General features: G+C 40.7%; 2 protein-coding genes across 5 annotated transcripts in view; one reads left to right on the forward strand and one right to left on the reverse strand.

The window, feature by feature from the left end:
• Cops2 (COP9 signalosome subunit 2) overlaps positions 1 to 5,319 on the reverse strand; it is a 28,646-nt gene extending 23,327 nt beyond the window's left edge. For both annotated transcript variants that reach the window (XM_034495023.2, XM_034495022.2), the window contains exon 1: positions 5,048 to 5,319. In XM_034495023.2, the coding sequence (XP_034350914.1) occupies positions 5,048 to 5,101 (54 nt within the window). In that variant the 5' untranslated portion in view covers positions 5,102 to 5,319. The remainder of the gene's footprint in view (positions 1 to 5,047) is intronic.
• Positions 5,320 to 5,326: 7 nt separating this feature from the next.
• Galk2 (galactokinase 2) overlaps positions 5,327 to 20,883 on the forward strand; it is a 106,015-nt gene continuing 90,458 nt past the window's right edge. The window contains exons 1-2 of one of the 3 annotated variants that reach the window (XM_076929681.1): positions 5,327 to 5,480; positions 20,774 to 20,862. In XM_076929681.1, coding sequence (XP_076785796.1) covers positions 5,461 to 5,480; positions 20,774 to 20,862 — 109 coding nt within the window. In that variant the 5' untranslated portion in view covers positions 5,327 to 5,460. Of the gene's footprint in view, positions 5,481 to 12,813; positions 13,010 to 20,773; positions 20,863 to 20,883 lie in introns of those variants that run through there. The other 2 variants (XM_034495025.2, XM_076929682.1) reach the window with 2 other exon arrangements.

A 20,883-nucleotide genomic window follows, 5' to 3' on the forward strand; every position in this document is an offset into this window, starting at 1 on the left:
GAATTCTACACAATCCCTTCTCCTTCCTTCTCTCCTTTGCAGCTCCCCGGAATCACACTTTGGTAAATGGATTCACCAAGGCTTTCCTTCTTGCTTCCCTAGCTCTTTTTAGCAGAACCAAACCTATGGTCATGCTTCTCTCTACATGACACGCAACCAATGAAGGGCTTAGTGTCTATACTGTCCCCTCACCCCCTTTGCCTCTACTATGAACAACTTTTTCTTGAGACAGGGTCTCTCTACAAAGTCCTAGCTGTCCTGGAATTCATTATGTAGACCAGGCTAGCCTCTAATTCACAAAGACCTGTCTGCTTCTGCTTCCCTAGTGTTGAGATTAAAAGGTGTGTGCCACAATGCCCAGCTATCCACTGTGATTCCTAATAAGGAAAAATTTTCTTGTCATGTTTTATGTTCCTGAGACTTTGCAAAAAGTGTTCATTAAATGTCTAACTGAAGATTGGGCTAATAATCCAAATTAATGACACACTCCATTCAGGATTAATTTTTGACTACAAAATGAAATATAGTCCCTTCTGAACAAGGCCCATTTTATGAAGTCATCAATACAGGTCCTTAGAAATATACATTAGGAAAACAGACCCATCAGTAGAATACTTTCTACTGCCCACCTCTAGCCATCGGCACCCAATGCAAAGGACACTGAGAGGTAGAGGGGATGTATCATTATTCTTAAATACCAGATATAATACAAATCCTAAATAGTCATTTCTGTTTCCACAATTCAAACCTAAAAAAAAATCTCACTCAAGTTAATGTGTACTAATTTGTAATGTATGGTACAAATAGAAACCATCTTTTATTGATCCCAAAGTTTCATTTTCTGATGAAAGTTTCCAAGGAGAGACATAAAAACCATGTGACCTAGGATCCAGTTCTCATTCTATAATGTGTTCTCTGGATTTAAAGATATTATTGTCTCAATGCCTTTCCTCATCTGCTAAGTTTGGGGGTTCCTCTTAGGAGGCCTGCATTTTTCCTGAACCCCAGGCATTCACACTGGATACAATGAACAAGTACAAATATATTTTGGATGCTTGTGGTTTACAAATTATAACTCACCATGGTACATTTTGAAAATGTTTTGTTATGTACTCGATGTATTTATGTTTATTAGTAATGCTTTAACTCAAACTTATTGATTTAATTCTATCATTACTATATTATATAAGAGTTGTCTATTGCTTATTTTAGTTATCCTTGTTTAAAACTCTCAAATTCTTTACACAAGGTATACCAATAAACTAACACACCTTCTGGAAAATTCACAAAAGTGTTATTAAGAATCAGTATTGCCGGGCGGTGGTGGCGCACGCCTTTAATCCTAGCACTTGGGAGGCAGAGGCAGGCGGATTTCTGAGTTCGAGGCCAGCCTGGTCTACAGAGTGAGTTCCAGGACAGCCAAGACTATACAGAGAAACCCTGTCTCGAAAAAACCAAAAAAAACAAAAAAACAAAAAAACAAAACAAAACAAAACAAAACAAAAAAAAGAATCAGTATTATTTTTGACTGTAGCTTTAATAGGCAGTATCCAGCAATATTGATGTGGATTATAGCAAAAGTTCTGAAGAAAACTACCTTGGATGGCTTTGGTAAACTGTTTTTAATCTAAAACAATATTACCTGGCTAATAGTTTACCTTAATTATCAATATAATTTTTGGTTTTAAAAAAAAGTTTTAAAAAGATTTACTTTATGTGTAGGAGTATTTGCATGGATGTATGCATGTGCACCGTGTGTATGCCTGGAGCTACAGAGGCCAGAAGATGTTGGATTCCTTAGAACGCTGAGTAACAGACCATTGTAAGTCACCACATGGGTGCTGAGAACTGTACTGGAATCCTGTATAAGAGTGGTCAGTGCTCCTAGCCTCTGAGCCATCTCTCTATCCCCACTTTTTTTTTTTTTTTAAAGTCACACATTGTTTATAATATTGTAGATTCAAAACAGGTCAAATTATTACTAACAGGAAACCAGTCAAACAAAATACAGTACCTACACATAATCTTTGGATATGTAAAAAGGGCAGTGAACTGGCAAGAGGCCTCAGTGGGTAAAGGTGCTTGCTGACAAGCCTAACAACTGGGATTTTATCTATAAAATCTACAGGTTAGGAGCGAGCAGGAACCCACAAGTTGTCTAATGACCTCCACATGAAAGTACGCACACGTGCGCACACACGTAAATATCTATAAAATATTTTAGATAAACTAAGAAGAACACATAAACTATATCATGATTAAGTAAAGGAAAGGCAGATATTTAACTTGGTTGCTTCTGAGAGTGTAGTAAGAACTAAGTAGAGGACTGACAGTGCAAACTTTTATGTCTGTGCGTGTAAGTCGTGTATGCATTAGTGTGCTAGTGTGGCAAGAGATTCTGTTGGACATTCTAAAGCCAAACCTCATTCCCCACCCAAATAGACACTAAAAAGCAAAATTTGGGGGCATTAAAATATACTCAAGACAGAATTTTAATTTTCAGGGCGTACCCCTGTCACTTATTTCCACTAGGCTGGGCAAATACAAAAGGTGGCTTAAGTCATTAAAATATGAGTGGGCCACAGATAAAGATATGCTGAGTGTTACTGTGATCAGAAATACCCACAGTGCTATTAACATTTTAATTAATCAATTAAGTGAAACAGAATCATGAAGTCCAGCCTAGCCTCCAACTCAGTATGTAGCCAAGAATGGCCTTGAGCTTCTGATCCTTTCGCCTCTCTCTACCACCTAAGTGATACAGGATGCTACCACATCTAGTATATCTGGTGCTAAAAACCAAACCCAGGGCTTTTGAAATGTGAGGTGAGCACTCTACCAAGTAAATGACCCCCAGCCCTCATGTAATATTTTAAACGAAGTGATAACTACATGTCTAACAAATATATATAAAAATTTAGCTTGGCCTGGTATTCCAGGTCTGTTATCATCACTATTCTAGAGAAGTTCAGGGCCAGCCTGGGCAATAAATAAATAGTTTCAAGAAGTAAAAAGAGGGAGAGAGAAACCTCCTTAAAACAGGATGTCAACCCTGTAGACTTTTTATTTAAAAAAAAAAAAAAAACCCAGATAAAGATCTAGGCAAAATAATTACTCAAATAAAAGAAAAACATCTCTAGCAGCTATGAAATGACAATCACCCTTATCCTTTTAAACACATAATGATTAAAGGATACCGATTAGCAAACGAAAAACATCATGCTACCAAAAATTTTAACTGTTAGTAAAAGAGATATAACACCTTTCACTACTTGACATATTAACTGGGAATCTAGAATGGTATGTGTATGAGAAATTAATTTAACATAATGATCGGAGAAGAAAATAAAAATTTCATCAGTTTTGCAACAGCAAAATCTTAACTAAGTTCTTTTTTTAAAGTTGAAACAACTGCATATTCAACTTTATTATAGGATATATGGAGTACTGATATCAACATGCTGGAGAAACAGCCACATTCAAACACTGTATGTCTAATTAAAAAACTTCCAAAGAAGGGTGTGCTGATGTATGCCTTATTTTTAACACCCAGGAAACAAACTGAGCTTCAAGGCAGCCATGGCTACACAGTGAAACCCTGCCTCAAAACAAAACAGTAACATCCACAAACTAGTAAAGTCTAATAGAGTATTTCTTAAGATTCTCATCTTCATTCCTCCATTGTACTTTTAAGTTAATCCCAGTGCTAATATTCATCCATCTAAAAAATTCATGTATTTAATAAACTATTAGGAAAGGAGGTAAAGATTTTTAAAAACACTACAAGCTAAAATTACATTAAAAAATCTGAAAAATTTAAAAACTACTTGTAATGAAACAAAAGCAAAACAAGAGTTTAGTATCTGCTTACAACTATCTTGTGTTTGAACAAATATAACAAAATTCTATATTTAAATGACCAAGCATCTACTCTGACTCTCCAATCATAGCACTTCTTTTTTCCTTTTGCAAAATACACCTTTCTGTAAAACAAAAACCTTTTTTAAAAATTTGGAAACGATTTACAGATTCACCTATACAAGGAAGATATGCAGTAACTCAAAATCAAAATATTAATACTTTGAGAATGTGACACTTAAAAGATGAACTACAGACTTCTCAAAGCATGTACTCCACAACTTCACCAAAATGCAGTATCACCGTAATTTCTTAAGAACAGAACAAATGCTTCCCAATTAAGAAACAAAACTGACACTAATTTGGGGATCAAGATCATTTTTCTTAGTTCTTACACAGGTGTGCGTTTTTGACTATCAACATAAAACTGGGGTTCAGTTTAAAATCTGTAAATCCATTCACAATTAAACCTTAAATTAAAAAGAAATCACCAATCAAACTAGGCACGTTTGTTTACTTTTATACAATTGATGATTCAAACACTGATGCTGGGAAATTTCTTAAATCAAGGAAAAAGATCATTGGTTCCAATTCTCTTAACCCCTACCTCTCCCCAGGCCAAACAAACAAAAAAGCAAATCCTTCTTCTCAGCTTGTCATTTTTTAAGAGAACGGGACGAGCAGTTTAACTACTTTCCCCACCTTCTATTCTTGCTCTGAACCTTAACCTGGGACCCAAACTGACCCTGGGCGAGATTCTTAAGCTGGTTTTGGGGAGACTCCAGAGTTTCACAGTCAGGTTTGGGAGCAGGATGGACCCTACCCCCTCCCAGTTTTTACTCTCCAGCATCTGGCACCGGTTCAGGTCCAGAGTTAAGAAGAGATGGGCCCGCTAGGGCCAAGACCTCAGCACCCGGCCGTAGCGGCTCGGCGGCGAGCAGAGAGGCGCCAAGAACCGGCCGCGGCCGGCCTCCTGCGCTATCCCTGGGCCCAGAGGCCTGGGCGGACCCGCCGCCTCTCTCCCTCTTTTCCCGGGCCCCACAGGCCCGCAACGCCGGGCGAGGAGGGAACCCCGTCACCATGCAGGGCGGAACCGGGCCGAGGCGCCCCGGGGGGGAGCTGCAGTCGCTCGGCCTCCGCATCACCGCCACATCCCACTTCCAACCCCAGCCCGTTCCTTCAGCCTCACCAGGTCGTAGTCCTCCTCATCATCGCACATGAAATCATCCTCCATGTCAGACATCTTGGCCGGAGGGGGGAGGGGGAGAGGAGAAATTAGAGACAGCCTCCTCCCACAGTGCTTTGCGGCCCAGAAACGTCACTCCTCGTCTTCCGGTCTCTCCTGGAGAAGATAAAGCTCATTCCGGAACCAATGCGCTGGACCCTGAGACGATCTACTACGGCGCCCAAAGGGAGCGCACAGCCGGTTTTTCCTGCGCGACAGTTGGTGTCTTAGCAACTAAGCGTAGCAACTGGAAAATCGGGCGTTGCAGGTCCTATCTGAGGGGCTTCGAAAACCTTCTAGCAGTATCTAGCGTCCTAGGTCAGGGAACTGTCTCCTTCCTTGCCTGGGATTCTGGAACCATCTTTTTCTAATGAAACATGCCCGACCTATATGACAGGTAGCGTGCCTCTGCCATTGTTATCTGTGTATTTTCATTCCACACCTTGTGGTGGGTATATTTACAGCAACACAGTTGTCACGTAAAGTTATGTTTGTAATTAGCAAAAACAGTTCTGTGGATATCCCGGTTTAGGTATGCACTAATCAATTGTTCAATTATTTAATGAATCACCAACGTGCATTGACTGCTTTTAGGATGAAATGGAAGTAACAGTTGATGACAGTTTTTTTTTTTTTTTTTTTTTTTTTTTTTTAATATGCATTGTCGCAGAAAATCATTAGAGTTCAGAGTGAAGAAAAATGTGGAAATAAGGCAACCCTCCTTTTTGGAGAAACCCTCCAAATTCTATACACAAATGCTGTAAAAGTTATAAAGTAGGTATATCTTAGAATTTTGGCGGAATTGTTACCTATTCAGATGAATTAAACATGCCCCAATTACCAAAGGTTAAAACAAACAAACAAAACAAAACAAATAAAAACGCCCAACTTTATCTTCATCTTGTACAGTTGATGTTGAGCACAGTTCAGCATTAATACCTTCGTGTTGAATCCTTACAGACCCAGCTTGGCTGTGCTCCAATGACTTCTGAAGTTGTGCCTGATGTCATTACCAGCTTTTCTCTGAATCCATTGGGGAACGGGATATTTTGCTTTTGTTTTTAAGCCAGGAATTGCTTGGTCCTGAAAAACCTTGTCAGAAGACACGTTAAGCCCAATGATTGTATTATTTTTATATTGAACACACTGTGAACACAATTTACAGGTATACATTCAAAATGTTGAAAAATAAATCTTCAAACAAGTTTGCATTGAATATCATTAACTTTTTTTTTTTTCCTTTTTGTATCTTTTGAGCTGGAGAAAGAACTTGGCCCGGTGTGTGTTAGGTAAATGCTCTATTACTGGGCTATTCCTCTAGCCTGACACCTAATTGTTTCTTAGGAAAATATTACGAGAAGGAATTTGAGATAGCTTAAAGAAGTAGCCATTCAAGGAAACAAATTTTGGTCACAGTTTTTCTAACAATATCACCTTCCTCATAATCACAGTTTTACTAATAGCCTTTTCTATCAACACTTTATCATGAGAAATTTAAAACTAAAATACATATGAAAGAAAGCACCATGGACGAAAGTATACTAACTATCAGCTTTAATGGTATTTCTTGGCCAATTGAAAGATACATATTGGAAGGGTTAAACATTTTCAAAATCTCCTAGCAGGCTGAGCAGAACCAAGAGTGCAGGTCAGCTTGGTTGTGAGCTCTGTGTTTCAGGAACTTGGCTGACCACAAGATAGATGGTTGATTACCAATAGGCTCTTTGAGAATAGCCTATACAAAATGTTCCCCATGACTGTTCCTTGGACCCTGTCACAAACTGAATAATGGGCTGGGACTTTCCACAGGTACTCTCCAATAACCCCCCCCCCCCCGACTCCCCCTGGGTTGTGGTTTCCCCACTGAGTTGTGGTTTTTGGCTTTAAATTCTCTCTGTCTCCAAAGCCCCAGGGTCAAATCCCACTGCCCCTGTGTGGGTCATGGGTCTTGACTTCAACATGTTGATCGAAATATACCTCTTGCTGATTGCATCAAGTTCGGTGTCTTGTGAGTTATTGGGTGGCCGAGAATTCCTGAGGCTTGGGTGAGGTCCTCCCTTCATGGGGGCCTTACAATATAAAACAACATATGTGCAGCTATGTATATTTCCTAAAATTGAAGACATTTACTTGTGCAAGCATAGCATAATCATTACATATTAGACAGACAATCCCCTGAAGTTATTTAATTTCTAATCCTTGTACAAAAATTCTTGTACTCAATATGAAAGTTTAGTTTTGGAATGGCCTTTAATGATATCATCTTAGAACTCAAAACTCCAAAAATACTGCATGAATCTGTACATGTAATTTTAAAACAAAGCAAGACCTTCCAATAAATCTGATGACTGTCACCATGCCAGTTTTTTGGGACAGATCAGATTAAGGTACTGGTGCCAGTAACTAATAGTACTCACCATTCTTAGAACTTAAGGTAATAAATGACAGTTACCCTACCCATGTTTATAATTTTTCCAAAGAACATAGCAAATCATAATGGGGTTGAGTTTTATTCATGCATAATTTCTTAAATACAAAATTACAGGGCTATGATTATTTACCATGCCAGTTGTTCACATATATAAAATAGCATGCTGATTAGCAGTGCAATTATTTACATAATTTGCCTTACTCAGACAATGGGAAAGACATGAGTAATCTGGTACCTAGGAACATAAAGAAAATGGCAACTGAAATTTGAGCCTTTTATTTCTTTGGTGACACTCAAATTTATTAAGCCCAGTCTGACAATTTGATAAGAGCAATTATTAGAGTATTTTTATGAGATCAATTTTATTCAATAGTAAATAACTGATAAAAGTTTTCAACAGGTTGCTCTTGTTTAAAGTAATCATATTTAAAAATATTTTAAAATATTTTATTGAAGATTTAAAATCTCTTTATTATTTTAAATTATGTATATGTAGCTGCATGTGAATGTGTACAGGCAGGCGATCTCAGGTGCCTACAGATGTTAGAGGTGTTGGGTCTCCTGAGAGTTAGAAGTTACAGGCAGTCAATCTCTTGTCATGGGTACTGGGACCCAAACTTAGGTCCTCTTTAAGAGCAGCATGTGCTCTTAAACACTGAGCCATTTCTGTAGCACTTTTAAATTTTTAAAAATTATGTGTATGTTTTGTATGTGTATGGATGTGCTTGATATATTTGTGGGGGGCATTTGTGTGGGGTCAGAGGGTAACTTTGCAGTCTTTTGTCTCCTTCTGCCTTTACATGGTTTTCAGAAAATGAACTCTGGTGGTCAGCCTTTTGAGGCAAGAGCCTTTACCTATTAACCATTGTAAAGATATTTCTTAATTCACCTAATATTGTCATCTCTGAGGTCCTCAGTCTGCTAACTTGGGCCTAGGCCTGGAAGCTTCTAACCTCTGTACAATCTAATCTAGGCCTAGAATGTTTTCAGCCTCTGAGACTTACTGTTGAGTAAGGTCACCCTTTCCTTTTCTTTCTGAACTCTTGTTGGCTGGTTCAACTCAACTGTTCTGGATCAAACTCCTTTCCTAGCTGACCGATTCAATCTGGATTCACTCTGACTGAATTGCTCTAATTGACCTCAAAGTAACTCTAACAAATCTGTCCTGATCTCCTGGATCCTTCTTATTCTCTAGCTTGTTCTGTCTTCACCTATTGTATTCACCTTGTTTTCTCTTCAACCTGTCTTTGTAAAACTCTCCTGGTAAAACTTCCTCCCTTCCCTCCCTCCTTTTTTCCCTCTTTCTCTCCTTCCCTCCCTCTCTCCCTCCCTTCCTCCCCCCTCTTTCTCTCTCTGCCTTGCTTTCCTAAGTCATCTCTCCTTTCTATCTCTTCTCCTTTGAGTTGGGCATATCCTATCTCACTTTGCCTCTCAATTAGAAGTCACTTCCAAACATGGCTGCTTCCTTCTAACAACTAACTTTACCTTAATTGTTTGGGATTAAATGTGTGTACTAAGGGTGTGTCTGTATTCCAGCTAGAGCACTCATGTTCTGGATGAAAATTCCTCTACAGACCATCTCACTGGCCCCAAATATTTTAAAACAGAATTTACTGAAGTATAATTTAGCTGTGTTATGATAAGCTAGGCTGCACAAACTTATCATTTGATAAATTTTGCCTAATATTTATATCTGTGAAGTGATTATCATAAGAACGTAACGAGCTTATACTAAAGATGTTTCTTTATAGCATTCTTTCTGAAATCCCTCCATGATCTATATTTTCTTCCTCTTTTGTTTTTTCAGGTTTTTACTGGTTATTATTTGACATTGTAGATGAGTTTACAATTTAAGCATCTTTATATATAAATCGAAATAAACACAATGCATTCTCACTTATCTGGCCTTTATCCATGTTGTTCCTTGCATCAGTTGGTTGTTTGAATTTATTGCTGAATGTTCTGTTTTTTGATATCCCATAATTATCTTTCTCTTAATAGATATATGAGGGGTTTCAACTCATGTTTAATAGAAATAAAACTGCTATGAACATTTGTGTACAAGTTGTGTCAACATGTTTCTTCTTTTTTTGCTTTGTTTTTTTTTTTCTTTTTGAGACAGGGTTTCTCTGTGTAGCCCAGGCCATCCTGGAACTTACTCTGTAGACCAGGCTGACCTCAAACTCAGAAATCCGCCTGCCTCTGCCTCCCAAGTGCTGGGATCAAAGGTGTGCGCCACCACTGCCCAGCTAACATGTTTCATTTTTGAGTAATGTGACAGACTGATTCCAAGATAACCTGTCATCCATGCCATTTGATAAGTCTTTATCCTGTAAGGGTGGGTAGGCTATGACTTGCTCCTAAGCAAAATGATGGAGAAAAGTTGATATACATAGTTGCATGTACATTATTAAACAGGATCAAGTCTGTCTTAGTGTCAGACATTGTGTCCTTTGCTGTCCTCAAGAAGCAAAAGTGCTGATGTTCATGTTATGCCTCATTGGCTGCTTCTTGTTTGTTTGTTTGTTTTTCGAGACAGGGTTTCTCTGTGTAGCTCTGGAGATCAGGCTGCCTCTGCCTCCTGAGTGCTGGGATTAAAAGCATGCCCAGATGGTTAGGCTTCATTGTCAATTGGACAGAATCTGGAATCACCTAGAAGGCCAGCATTTGGGCATGCCTGTGAGTAGTTATTTACATTAGCTACCGTATGCTCTGCAGTGTGTCCTTCCACAGATGAACCTCTTCAAAATAGAAAACCCATCTAAGGCACACCCTGACTTTTAAGTGACAGAAATTGTGAGATAATAAGTGTGTATTGTTACATATTACTTATTTATGATAATGACGCTATGAAGAAGTGAATACAAACAAATCTACCAGTGATGGTTGGATCATACCAGAGGTATATATTTAACTTCGTAAGAAACTCTCAAACTGTTTTACCATTTAGCCTATCTATCTGCAATGTGCAAGAGTCCTAGTTGCCACTTTATCTTGGTACTGTTTAGCATGAGCTACCCTCTTTCAGTTTTAGCTACTCTATCAGGAACACTGAGCAGTCCAGTGGCTTTGCTTTGCACTTTCTCAAGGCAGCTGCTGTGCTTCTCTCTGTGTGGTTTTTCAGTTCTGTTACTGAATTTGACATTTGGCAGTTAGTTCTCACATACATTGACTGTCTATAGGTTTTTGAATATGGTAACAGGGTTGTAAGTTACCAAAGTATGAAGCTTGTTTTGTGAATTATCTTCATTATGTTTTCTAGAGAAATGCATATTGATATGATCTGGAAAATTCCTCTGGCTGGATGGCTTTATTGAGATTGGTATTAATGTGCATGTCTAGAGCACCCATCTCCTTCGTGGCAAATTCCTGATTTCTTTGAGTGCCTGATTTCTTTGAGTGCTCAAAGCCCACTCTATGAATGCATTTGTTGATGTATTTTTAGGTCATTACTTTGTTGATAGCATGTCCCCTCTTGTTACCATTCTTCTATGTAGGAGCCATTTTTTCTTCAGGGCCTAAGTTGGAAGGGCTTCGTGTGTTTCTTTGGTGAAAAATCTCTTCATTTTCCCTGTTTTCCACAAGGTTGTTTATTTTATTACTCTTGCATGGTAAAGAATTCGTGTGTGTGTGCTTGTGTGCGTGTGCGTGTGTGTGTTAGCTACAAAAGCTTTGCCACACTTTAGGACACTGATTACTAATTTGTTAAAAGGAGGGTATAGGGGACAGCTGGTAAGGTATCTTATGAGGACAGATGCTTGCTATCAAGCTCGATGACCTGCATTTAATTCCTGGGACTCACATGGTAGAAGGAAAAAACTGACACCCGTAGGTTATTCTATGACCTTTGTGCCATGCACATTCACACTAAATAAATTTAATTTAAAAACACAAGGTATAAATTTCCCTTGTGAAGGTAACATAAATATCTTCTTTCTCCCATTCCAAACAAGGGTGCGGGGGCTGACATGCAGAGGACTCTACAGAAGTACACTGTTCTAAACCTCATGTCACTTCATCAGAAGGAGTTGGGAGATTTTTTTGTGTGCATAAATTTTACACAGAGAAAAGCTAGCTGAGAGCCAGCAGTCTATTTATTCTCTCTGCACATGACTTCAGACATGATACCTTCCAGTCCAGCCTTGACTTCCCTGTGGAACTGTAAGCCAAATAAACGTTTCCTCCCCGGTGGGCAGGGCATCTGTCAGGGCATTTTGTCACAGCAAAAGACAAGTAATGCATGAGCCATGTGAACTTCACCTCTCAGTCATTCACGCAGTCGTGCCTGTGTATCGAGAACCAGTCTGCCAGGCACTGTGTCAGGTGCTGAGGACAGTGCTCCTGCCCTTCCGTTGCTGACAGTTGGTAGTGACGGTGAGGCAGCAACTAGACGGACAGTAAATGCACAAGAAAATAAGTATGCTGAGATGGTATGCTTTTAACAGGGTCTCTGGGGTTTCCTTAGGCAACAGAAAGATGAGGAGTGAACTGGATACTGAATGAAAAAATAAGGGTGTGACTGTTCTAGGTATTGTTGAGATGTGCTATTATAGATGTGACGGAGAAAACAACTAGAGACATCTGGAAGGGGAAGGATTCAGACTAAATCTCTCTCTCTCTCTCTCTCTCTCTCTCTCTCTCTCTCTCTCTCTCTCTCTCTCTGTGTGTGTGTGTGTGTGTGTGTAGGGGGATGGAGAGGAGAGAGGGAGAAAAGCAAAGAGAGTATCTGGGAACCAAGAGACCAAGAGGGCTCATAGCTAAATGTTAGATTACATAGGGTTTAGGGTAAGGAGAGGGGTGAGAAGTGCTCGGGGGTGGGTGGATGGGAACCACCGATGCTGGGTGGGACTTGTTCCAGGTTTCTTTGAGACCTAACAGATGCTAAAGGTTTCTTCTCACAGTGGTGTTTTATGAAGGCCTACCTATGCTTGCATTCTGGAAGGAAGCGCAAAGATATTTACATTTATTTTATATTGTTTGCTTTGGAAATAAATTTGAATAAGCAATAGGTGAACATTTCATGGTCTTTGGGACGGATCTGTTGGACATTAAGGAAGAAAAAAATGTCAAGTTTAAAAAAAAAAAAAACAAACAAAAGCCCAAGAGGGATCAGAGGAAGGTGTGAGCTGGTCTTCAACTGGGGCTATACCCAGCCACATCAGGGCACAGAAAAACCTGGTCAATTGGTCTTGCTGCCTGCCCAGAGAGAGGTGGTGGCCGCGGTTGACAGCTGTGCCTGGAGCGGGAGAGGAGGAGCTGGGGGCGGGACAACCTGAAAGGGGGCCAGTTCTGCGGACCTGCAGGATTTCCGTTGAGATCCCGGAAGAAAGCCATTCCTGCCACTTTAATCTCGTGATCCTCAGCTGTGCCGCACTGGAAACTGCAGAGGGATCTAGCAAAATATGGCTGCCGAGGACCCCGCCACGCGACGAGTCCAGGTGGCAGAACATCCCAGGTGGGAGAGAGGCGTGGCCTGGGATCCCGGGGCTGGAGAGGTGCGCAGGGCGCTCATCGCTTTAGGCAGCTTCTTCTGAGTCACCAGTTGTGGTGGTGGTGGTTCTCTCTCTGTCTCTGTCTCTGTCTCTGTCTCTGTCTCTGTCTCTGTCTCTGTCTCTGTCTCTGTCTCTGTCTCTGTCTCTGTCTCTGTCTCTGTCTCTGTCTCTGTCTCTGTCTCTGTCCTGTCCTGTCCTGTCCTGTCCTGTCTGTCTGTCTGTCTGTCCGTCCGTCCCTGGAGGCAGACAGACCTCTTAGGATTCTAGACGCCAAGGTCTCAGACACTGCGCCAGGGTTTGTGTGTGTTGCTTCACATGGAGGCCTTTGCTCTTTCTTGGCGAAGAATTCAGTAAAAATGCCCAGGTCTACCTTCAGCTGCACGTTATCTTGTCTGTCAAGTGATAGAGCTTTTCCAAGTTTCGTCCTATCCAGTTATTTTTGTGTCTCTGCATCTTTGACAAATCCGAGCACCTCTAAACTGTCATCAAGGAACTAATTTGTTGCCAGTTTCTAGGTACAGAACTACCAATTCACTTTTGATGTCTAGTGGAGGGTCTTTTTAAATTACAGATACTTTGTAGAAATACTTTGTTCTGGTTTCTGGAGCTGAAATCTCACAGAAGCCTAGTTCACTTGTTGTGTTAGCCCGAGGGCTTCTCAGGTTGATTACTTTTGAGTGTAACTCTTCCCTGTTTCTCCTGTTTTGGTTGATGAGACTGTACTTTCCTATGGCTTGAAAAACACTCCTTCCTGGGCAAGTCAGCAAACGATGTATCATTAGTTGCCAGGAAAAAAAAAAACCCACCTTACTCTAGAGACAGTTGGGATTACTTCCGGCTGTCATTGAATGTGTTAAGATTCTCTGAGGTGGTCATTGCACTGTGTGGTTGTTTTTACATATTCAATGAATGAGAGACTACTTACTTCAAATGACTCCTGAAAAGAAATCCACCCGTTGCACCTTGTTGGTAGTGTAGCCTTGTACAAAACATGTTTAGGAATAAACTTCAAATATGATTTTTTTTTTTTTTGAGCCAGGGTCTTACTTTGTCGTTCTGGCTGGCTTGTATTAGCCTGACCTCTAACTTGGAGAGATTTGCCTGCCTCTGCAGAGGACTGAAGATGCGTGCCACCACACCCAGCCTATTTTACATGACTTGTTTCCATAAAGATCACTTTCAGTAGTTATGCAGAAGGGAGGATGTTGCTAGTAATTACAGCTCCATTGCTCAAAGAGGAGTTCTGATGGCCTGATTCCTGTAGTGCTCTTTCATGCCTTTTGTGGTTGTTACAGGATTTATTCACACAACAACTATTTAATGCTACCTCTTCTATGTTAGAGCCGGGAAAGGCCATTGTGGTCATGTAAGCTATGCTCTCCTGCTGCTTGTTTCCCTACTTATTGTCAGGAATTTGTTTTGAGATAGTGTGTCTCGATGATCCAAGGATGGCACTGAACCTTTGATCTCCCTGCCTGCACTTCAAGTGCACAGTTCTGCTCCTCTATTGTTTGTACTTGTGTACAGTTATTAGCTTCACACATGTTTTGCAGAAATATTTTAGAGCATCCTATTTTAGAAAGGGTGAGACCTATTGAATCTAGATGATGTACTCTACAACTCTATCAAGTGGTCACATGGTGCAATTCATTGCTACCCTAAGGGGAAATTGGATTCTTGTGGAACTCTTGGTCTTTGTTGAAGAGACCACTTTAATTTCACAGGAAACCAGATCCTCCAAGAAAAGACACTAGGCAACCTCATTTCACTTCTACCTTTCTTTGCAGTGATATGTCTTTTCTGGCTGGCAAGGCATGATGTTGTATTCCTGTAATTTCAGCAACTAGAGGGAGAGGTAGAAGGGTAGCATACATTGAAAGCCAGATGGACCCTATGTCCTGTCTTAGCTACTCTTCTGTTGCTGTGAAGAGACACCATGGCCCAGATGACATATTGAAGAAAGTTTATTTTGGAGCTTCCAGTTTCAGAGGGTGAGTCCATGGTCATCACGGTGGGGAGCATGGCCCTGGAGCAGTAGCTGAGAGCTACTTTTATACATACCTGCCCTTCACCATAAGCACTGGACAGAGGGAGCTCACTGGAAATGGCATGGGCTTTTCAAACCTCAAAGCCTGCTCCCTGTGTCACAACTTCAACAAGGCCACACCTCCTGAGCAGTTCCACCCACTCAGGATCAAGTATTCAAGCAGGAGCCTATGAGGACCATTCTCATTCAAACCACCACATTCCTCAAAACAAAAATAACACCTGAGGAGGTAGCTCCACTGCGGAGTGCTTCATGCATGAAACCCTGGGTTTGATTCCCAGAACTGTGTGAGCCCCTCATGGTGTAATATTCTTATAATCCCAGCACTTGGGCAATGGAGGCAGAATCAGAAATTCAGCGACATTCTGGCTAGTGCATGGGAGAAAAGCCTGTGCTACATGAAACTATGAAACCCCTCTCCCTCTACCTCTCCCTCCTCTCCCTCTCCACCCTCCCCTCCCCCTCCCCTTCCCCCTCCCTCTCCCTGTCCCTCCCCTCCCCCTCGACCTCTCTTTCTCTCTGACAGAGTTTCTCTATGCAGCCTTGGCTCTCCTGGAACTCACTCACTTTGTAGACCATGATGGCCTTTAACTCAGAGATCCACCTGCCTCTGCCTCCTGGGATTAAAGATGTGTACCACCACTTTCAGCAGATTATTAGTTCTTGTAATAACTTTTTGATTTCACATGTCATATAATCCATCCATTTTTAATGGATGTACTGACTTCATGAATGCTTCTATGCAAGCCTGACCATCTGAGATTAATATCAAGAGCCCATTCAGTGTGGAAGAAGAGAACTGACTCCTGAAAGTTGTTTTCTGACCCTTCACAAATGTGCCATGGTATTTGTGTGCCCTTGCACATATGTGTCTCTGTCGCTGTCTCTCTCACACACATAATTTAAAAAGTCTGCAACAAAGTGTTTTTTAGTAACTTTACAAAGTAGTGAAATCATCACCATAATTAAATTGAGATGTTCTTTACCCAAAATTACGTATTACCCTTATACTTTACCTTTCCATTTTCTAGCAACTACTAATCTATTGTTCTATTGTTTCTTCTTTCTTTCTTTCTTTCTTTCTTTCTTTCTTCTCTCTCTCTTTCTTTCAGATTTGTTCATTTTGGATGTTTCAAATAAATGCTATATATATATATTTGGTTTGTTTTAAGACAGGGTCTTTCTGTGTAGTCCTGGCTGTCCAGGAACTTGCTATATAGACCAGGCTGGCTGAACTTAATTTTTCTCTCTGTTTGTTCAATCAACCTTTAGGCCTTGGAGTAGGGTAGGCAATTACTCTAACACCAGTGCACAGCCCAGACCCTTCACAGAAAGTTATGCATTAGTTCAAATCCTTATGGTATCAATGTATCCTCTATCAGTGTTATCTCCCTCTTTTTATTACAAAATGCTAAATTTATATATGTAAAATAATTATATTTGCTGTCCTGTCATTTTTTTATCTAATCTTTCTCAAAGCTTCTGCCTTATTAGTCCATGTAGAAAGATTTTGCTGAAATTATTTTATAGTATGAATGTTAGATTTCTGATATTTTTATCATATAGACAATTCTACAATAAACACACAGTTCTTTAAATATTTGTATGGGTATTTAAAAATATTTTTATCCTTTGAGAAGTTCACACATGTATACATTATGTTATGATGATAGTCACCTACTCTTTGCTTTCAACTCCCCCCATGTTCACCCTCAGCCTCCTCGTCGCTTTACTCCTCTCTGTCTCTGTTATAGCCCACTGGTTTGTGGTGTTTACGTGTCCCTGGGTGTGCATCCATTTCCTGGACTGTGACTGACCTACCAGGGGCCACACCCTCAAAACAGACTGACTCTCCCTCCCAGCAGCCATAACTGTCTACGGTTTCTCAGGTAGCGATAAGGGACCATGATACTTCCCCTCCATGGTGGAATCTTGATCTTACATAGACAGCTGCAGTGGCTGTGAGTTCATGAACACATTGGTCTGTTTTTCTTAATTTTCATTTCTTTTGAGATCATCCTATATTGGTATATTTTTGTATATCTGTAATTTCTGATGGAAGCCATGAGTTTGACATAGCACAGCTCCTGCTTGAACTTTATAGTGTCTTTTGCTCTGCAAATGTGACTTAAGTAGTACAGTGCAGTGTAGACAATGGTGGAGATTACAGCTTTGTCTTTAGCCTGGTGTTAATGGAAAAGCTTTTAGAAAACTTTCTTTGGTGCGTATCAGTGTTTGGCCTGCATGTATATGTGTGTACCATGTGCGTGCCTAGTGCTTGTAGAAGTCAGAAGGGGGCTTCATGTCCTCTGCACTGGAGTTACAGATGGCTGTGAGCTGCCAGGTAGGTGCTGGCAGTTGAACCTGGGTAGAGCTTCAAATTCTGAGCCCTGGAAAAGCTTTAATGAAAATACTTCTTATATTTTTTACCATCAAGTGTAGTGTTTAATATTTCTGATAAATACTTTTTAATAAATTAAAGACCTTTCTTTTCTATCAGTATTAAGGATTAAAAATATTTTATGAACACACATTAATTATGAATAATGGTTTTTAATGACATTTTCATACATCTACTAATGTATTTTGGTTGTCTTCCTCCTCCCTCTATTACCCCTCCCATTCCACTGTAGCACGAGTAAGCACATCTTCCCTGGTTGGTCAGTATTATTATATACAGGGTCCACAGCTGTGATGGTTTGCATCTGCTCGGTCCAGGGAACGGCACTATTAGAATGTGTGGCCCTGTTGGAGTAGGTGTGACCTTGTAGTAGATGTGTCACTGTGGATGTAGGTTTTAAGACCCTCATCCTAGCTGCCTGGAAGCCAGTATTTTGTTAGCAGTCTTCAGATGAAGATGTAGAACTCTAAGTTCCTCCTGAACCATGCCTACCTGGATGCTGCCATATTCCCACCTAATATTGGACTGAAACTCTGAACCTGTAAGCCATCCTCAATTAAATATTGTCCTTTATAAGACTTGCCTTGGTCATGGTGTCTGTTCACAGCAATAGAAACCCTAACTAAGACAACAGCTAAGTAAGACTATTGACAACAAGTCTCCCCCAACAGCCTGCATAGCACCTACTGGTGCTGGCACTGAGGGCTAATAAGCAAGGAGATAGCTTTCAGGTAAGTTCCATTCTAGTTCTTCTATGTAGTGTATCAAGGTATGTGATATCTTCAGTAATTGGGTCTTACCCTGTAGTTCCGGTGGGGAAAGAACAGCAGTTTCAGGAGTCTGTGTTTAGAAGTCTCAGGTGTCTCCCTGAGCAACACCTCCTATGGAGAGTCTGCCCCGGCTATGGAATTTTCATTGAATAAACCCGTGATTTCTGGGTGGGACTAGTTTTACCACTCATGCAGGGTAGTTTAAAAAGTAGATTTTTGTTATTATTACTAATGATGTAATCACATAATAGTGGGTTTCATTGAACTTTATTAGAGGCAGTGACAACAGTGGTTATTTAGTGTTTTATTGGATAACTTTAATGATACACTTTAATGCTCTGTGCCAGCTCCATTCTACAGAGAAGGTTGCCCTGACAGCTCATAAATCTATAAAGGATTTACTCTCTTCTAATCATGTTCATCCCCAGTACCCTATCTCTTCTGCTGTCCTCTATCACCAATGCCTTCCTCTTCTTTTTCCTCTTCTTCCTCTTCTTCCTCCTCCCCTCTTCTTCCTCTTCCTCCACCTCCTTTTCCTCTTTCTCCTCTTCCTCTACCTCCTCTTCCTCTTTTTCTTCTTTCTCCTCTTCTTCCTCCTCTTCCTCCATTCTTTCTTTCTTCTTCCCACTTCTACTCACGTGTCAATTTTTTTGTTGTTGCCTACTTTGACTAGAGTTGCTTCCTGGAGCATGGGAGTCAGGCTGTTCACAGAAGCATGGGCATCTTACCACTGAAGAAAGTGTCTCTCTTTAACAATCATTACTCACCTCGGGGGAGGGTGGAGCCCCATGCCCCTATTTCCTCTAGGGCATGGTGTAGAACAGGCACAATCTTGGCAGACCAGGCAAGCAAGCATCCTTGTCAGTGCAACCTTCTCTGTGAGGTGGGGCAGAGCAGGCACTCAGCACTGAGGTTAAAATCATCCGGTGAAGCACCTATGTGACCTCTGTCTCTATCACCTCTAATGAGATCTCATTTATATCCTGCAGAATAGGAATGGTACTGAGCCCGAGAACCAGTCGACAATGATGTAACCATTACTAAACACATGCTCCATGGCGGTGCTGACACTAGGCTGCATTGTCTCCTTCAATCCTCTTAGCAACTCTATGGGACACACAGTTGTTTCCTATTTAGAGGTGAGGGAGGTTAATGAAATCCTCAATATGGAGACAACAGATTTAGTCTATTTCTGCCCTAACGAGCCAGCCACAGTCTTCCCAGCATAACTCTATTCTGTGTGATTTATATGCATCTGGACTACACTTAAAAACACCACTGCTTTGTCAGTTTTAATTGATCGTGTAACAGTTCCTTCTTGCCTATTTAGCAGCTAGTATGCTCATTCCTCTCTGGTTTTCCATCCTCACATTTGGTAGATTCTTTTTTTTTTTTTTTTTTTTTTTTAATATTTATTTTGGAGTGTGTTTGTGTTGGGAGGGAGCACTTTATTCGGCTTATAGGTAACAACCCATCATTGAGAGAAGCCAAGGCAGGAACTAAGACAGAACCATAGAGAAGTGCTGTAAGTGGATCCCTCCTACCTTTCCTTCCTCCCTTCTACTTTCCCTCCCTCCCTCCTCCTTCCTTCCCTCTTTCCCTCCCTCCTTCCCTTCCTCCCCCACTCTGTCCTTTCTTGCTTTTCCCCCCTTTCTACTTAAATTATTGGTAAAGTTTGATATTCTATGTTCTCTAGTTACACTGAAGACTTACTTCTTGTGAAATTTTATATATTCTGCAAGATGTGTATAGAGAATCAGATTTAAGTAGCCATCTTGTCCACATACATCTGTGGTCCAGGTTTTTTTTTCTTTTTAATTTTTGTTTTTTCCATGCTGGAGACCAAGCCCAGGCCCTTTCACATACTGAGTAGAGAGAGAACCTTTAAACCCAGTACCCACTTTTTGAGTGGATGTTAGGGGAGTTAATGATCAGTTCCTGCTGAGGTCTCTGTTGTAACCAGAGCTGCTGCTGAATGAGTGGGTCTGAGTGATCATACCCATACTAAAATAAGTGACCTTATTTGACCCAAACAATGGGAACAGGATGAATACAGGATTTAAACTTCCAAACATAGACTTTGAGAATTTGGACTAGAAAATATGAGTTTATGAGACAGATAGTAGAGGATACTGGAGTTTCTGAGTCTTGTAGAGTCATGTTATGAAGAGCTAAGGTATGGAGAAAGAGAGGTGAAGGGGGTGCAGAGCGGAGTGGCAAGACAGGACCAGTGATGGTGTTTTTGGAGGGATGAGAGAATGGGTCTGGAAGCACAAACACCAAAGACATCAGTGTAAACAGATTTTTGGTTTACTTCAGATTTCCAGGAGCCAGCTTGAGTCTCTTCCAATAGTGATGTCTGAATGTCTCTGTCATTATGGTGTGTCCTTTTACTCCTGGAAAATGTGCATGTTTGCATATGTGTGTGTGGTGTGTGTGTGTGTCTATGTGTGTGTATGTGTTACCTGCACGTGCACTCTGTCTGCTTCTACTCCTGCATGGATTTTCTGATATATGCTATTTTGAGATATTCCACTCGTGTTTTTCAGATTGCTGAAAATAAAAGAGAAATTCAACTCTAAGTTTGGGTCCACACCCAAGTTTTATGTTCGAGCCCCAGGAAGAGTCAACCTAATAGGTATTCTGAATTTCTTCTTTT

The sequence above is a fragment of the Arvicanthis niloticus genome, chromosome 2 (assembly GCF_011762505.2).
Source record: "Arvicanthis niloticus isolate mArvNil1 chromosome 2, mArvNil1.pat.X, whole genome shotgun sequence".
Lineage (NCBI taxonomy): Eukaryota > Metazoa > Chordata > Mammalia > Rodentia > Muridae > Arvicanthis > Arvicanthis niloticus.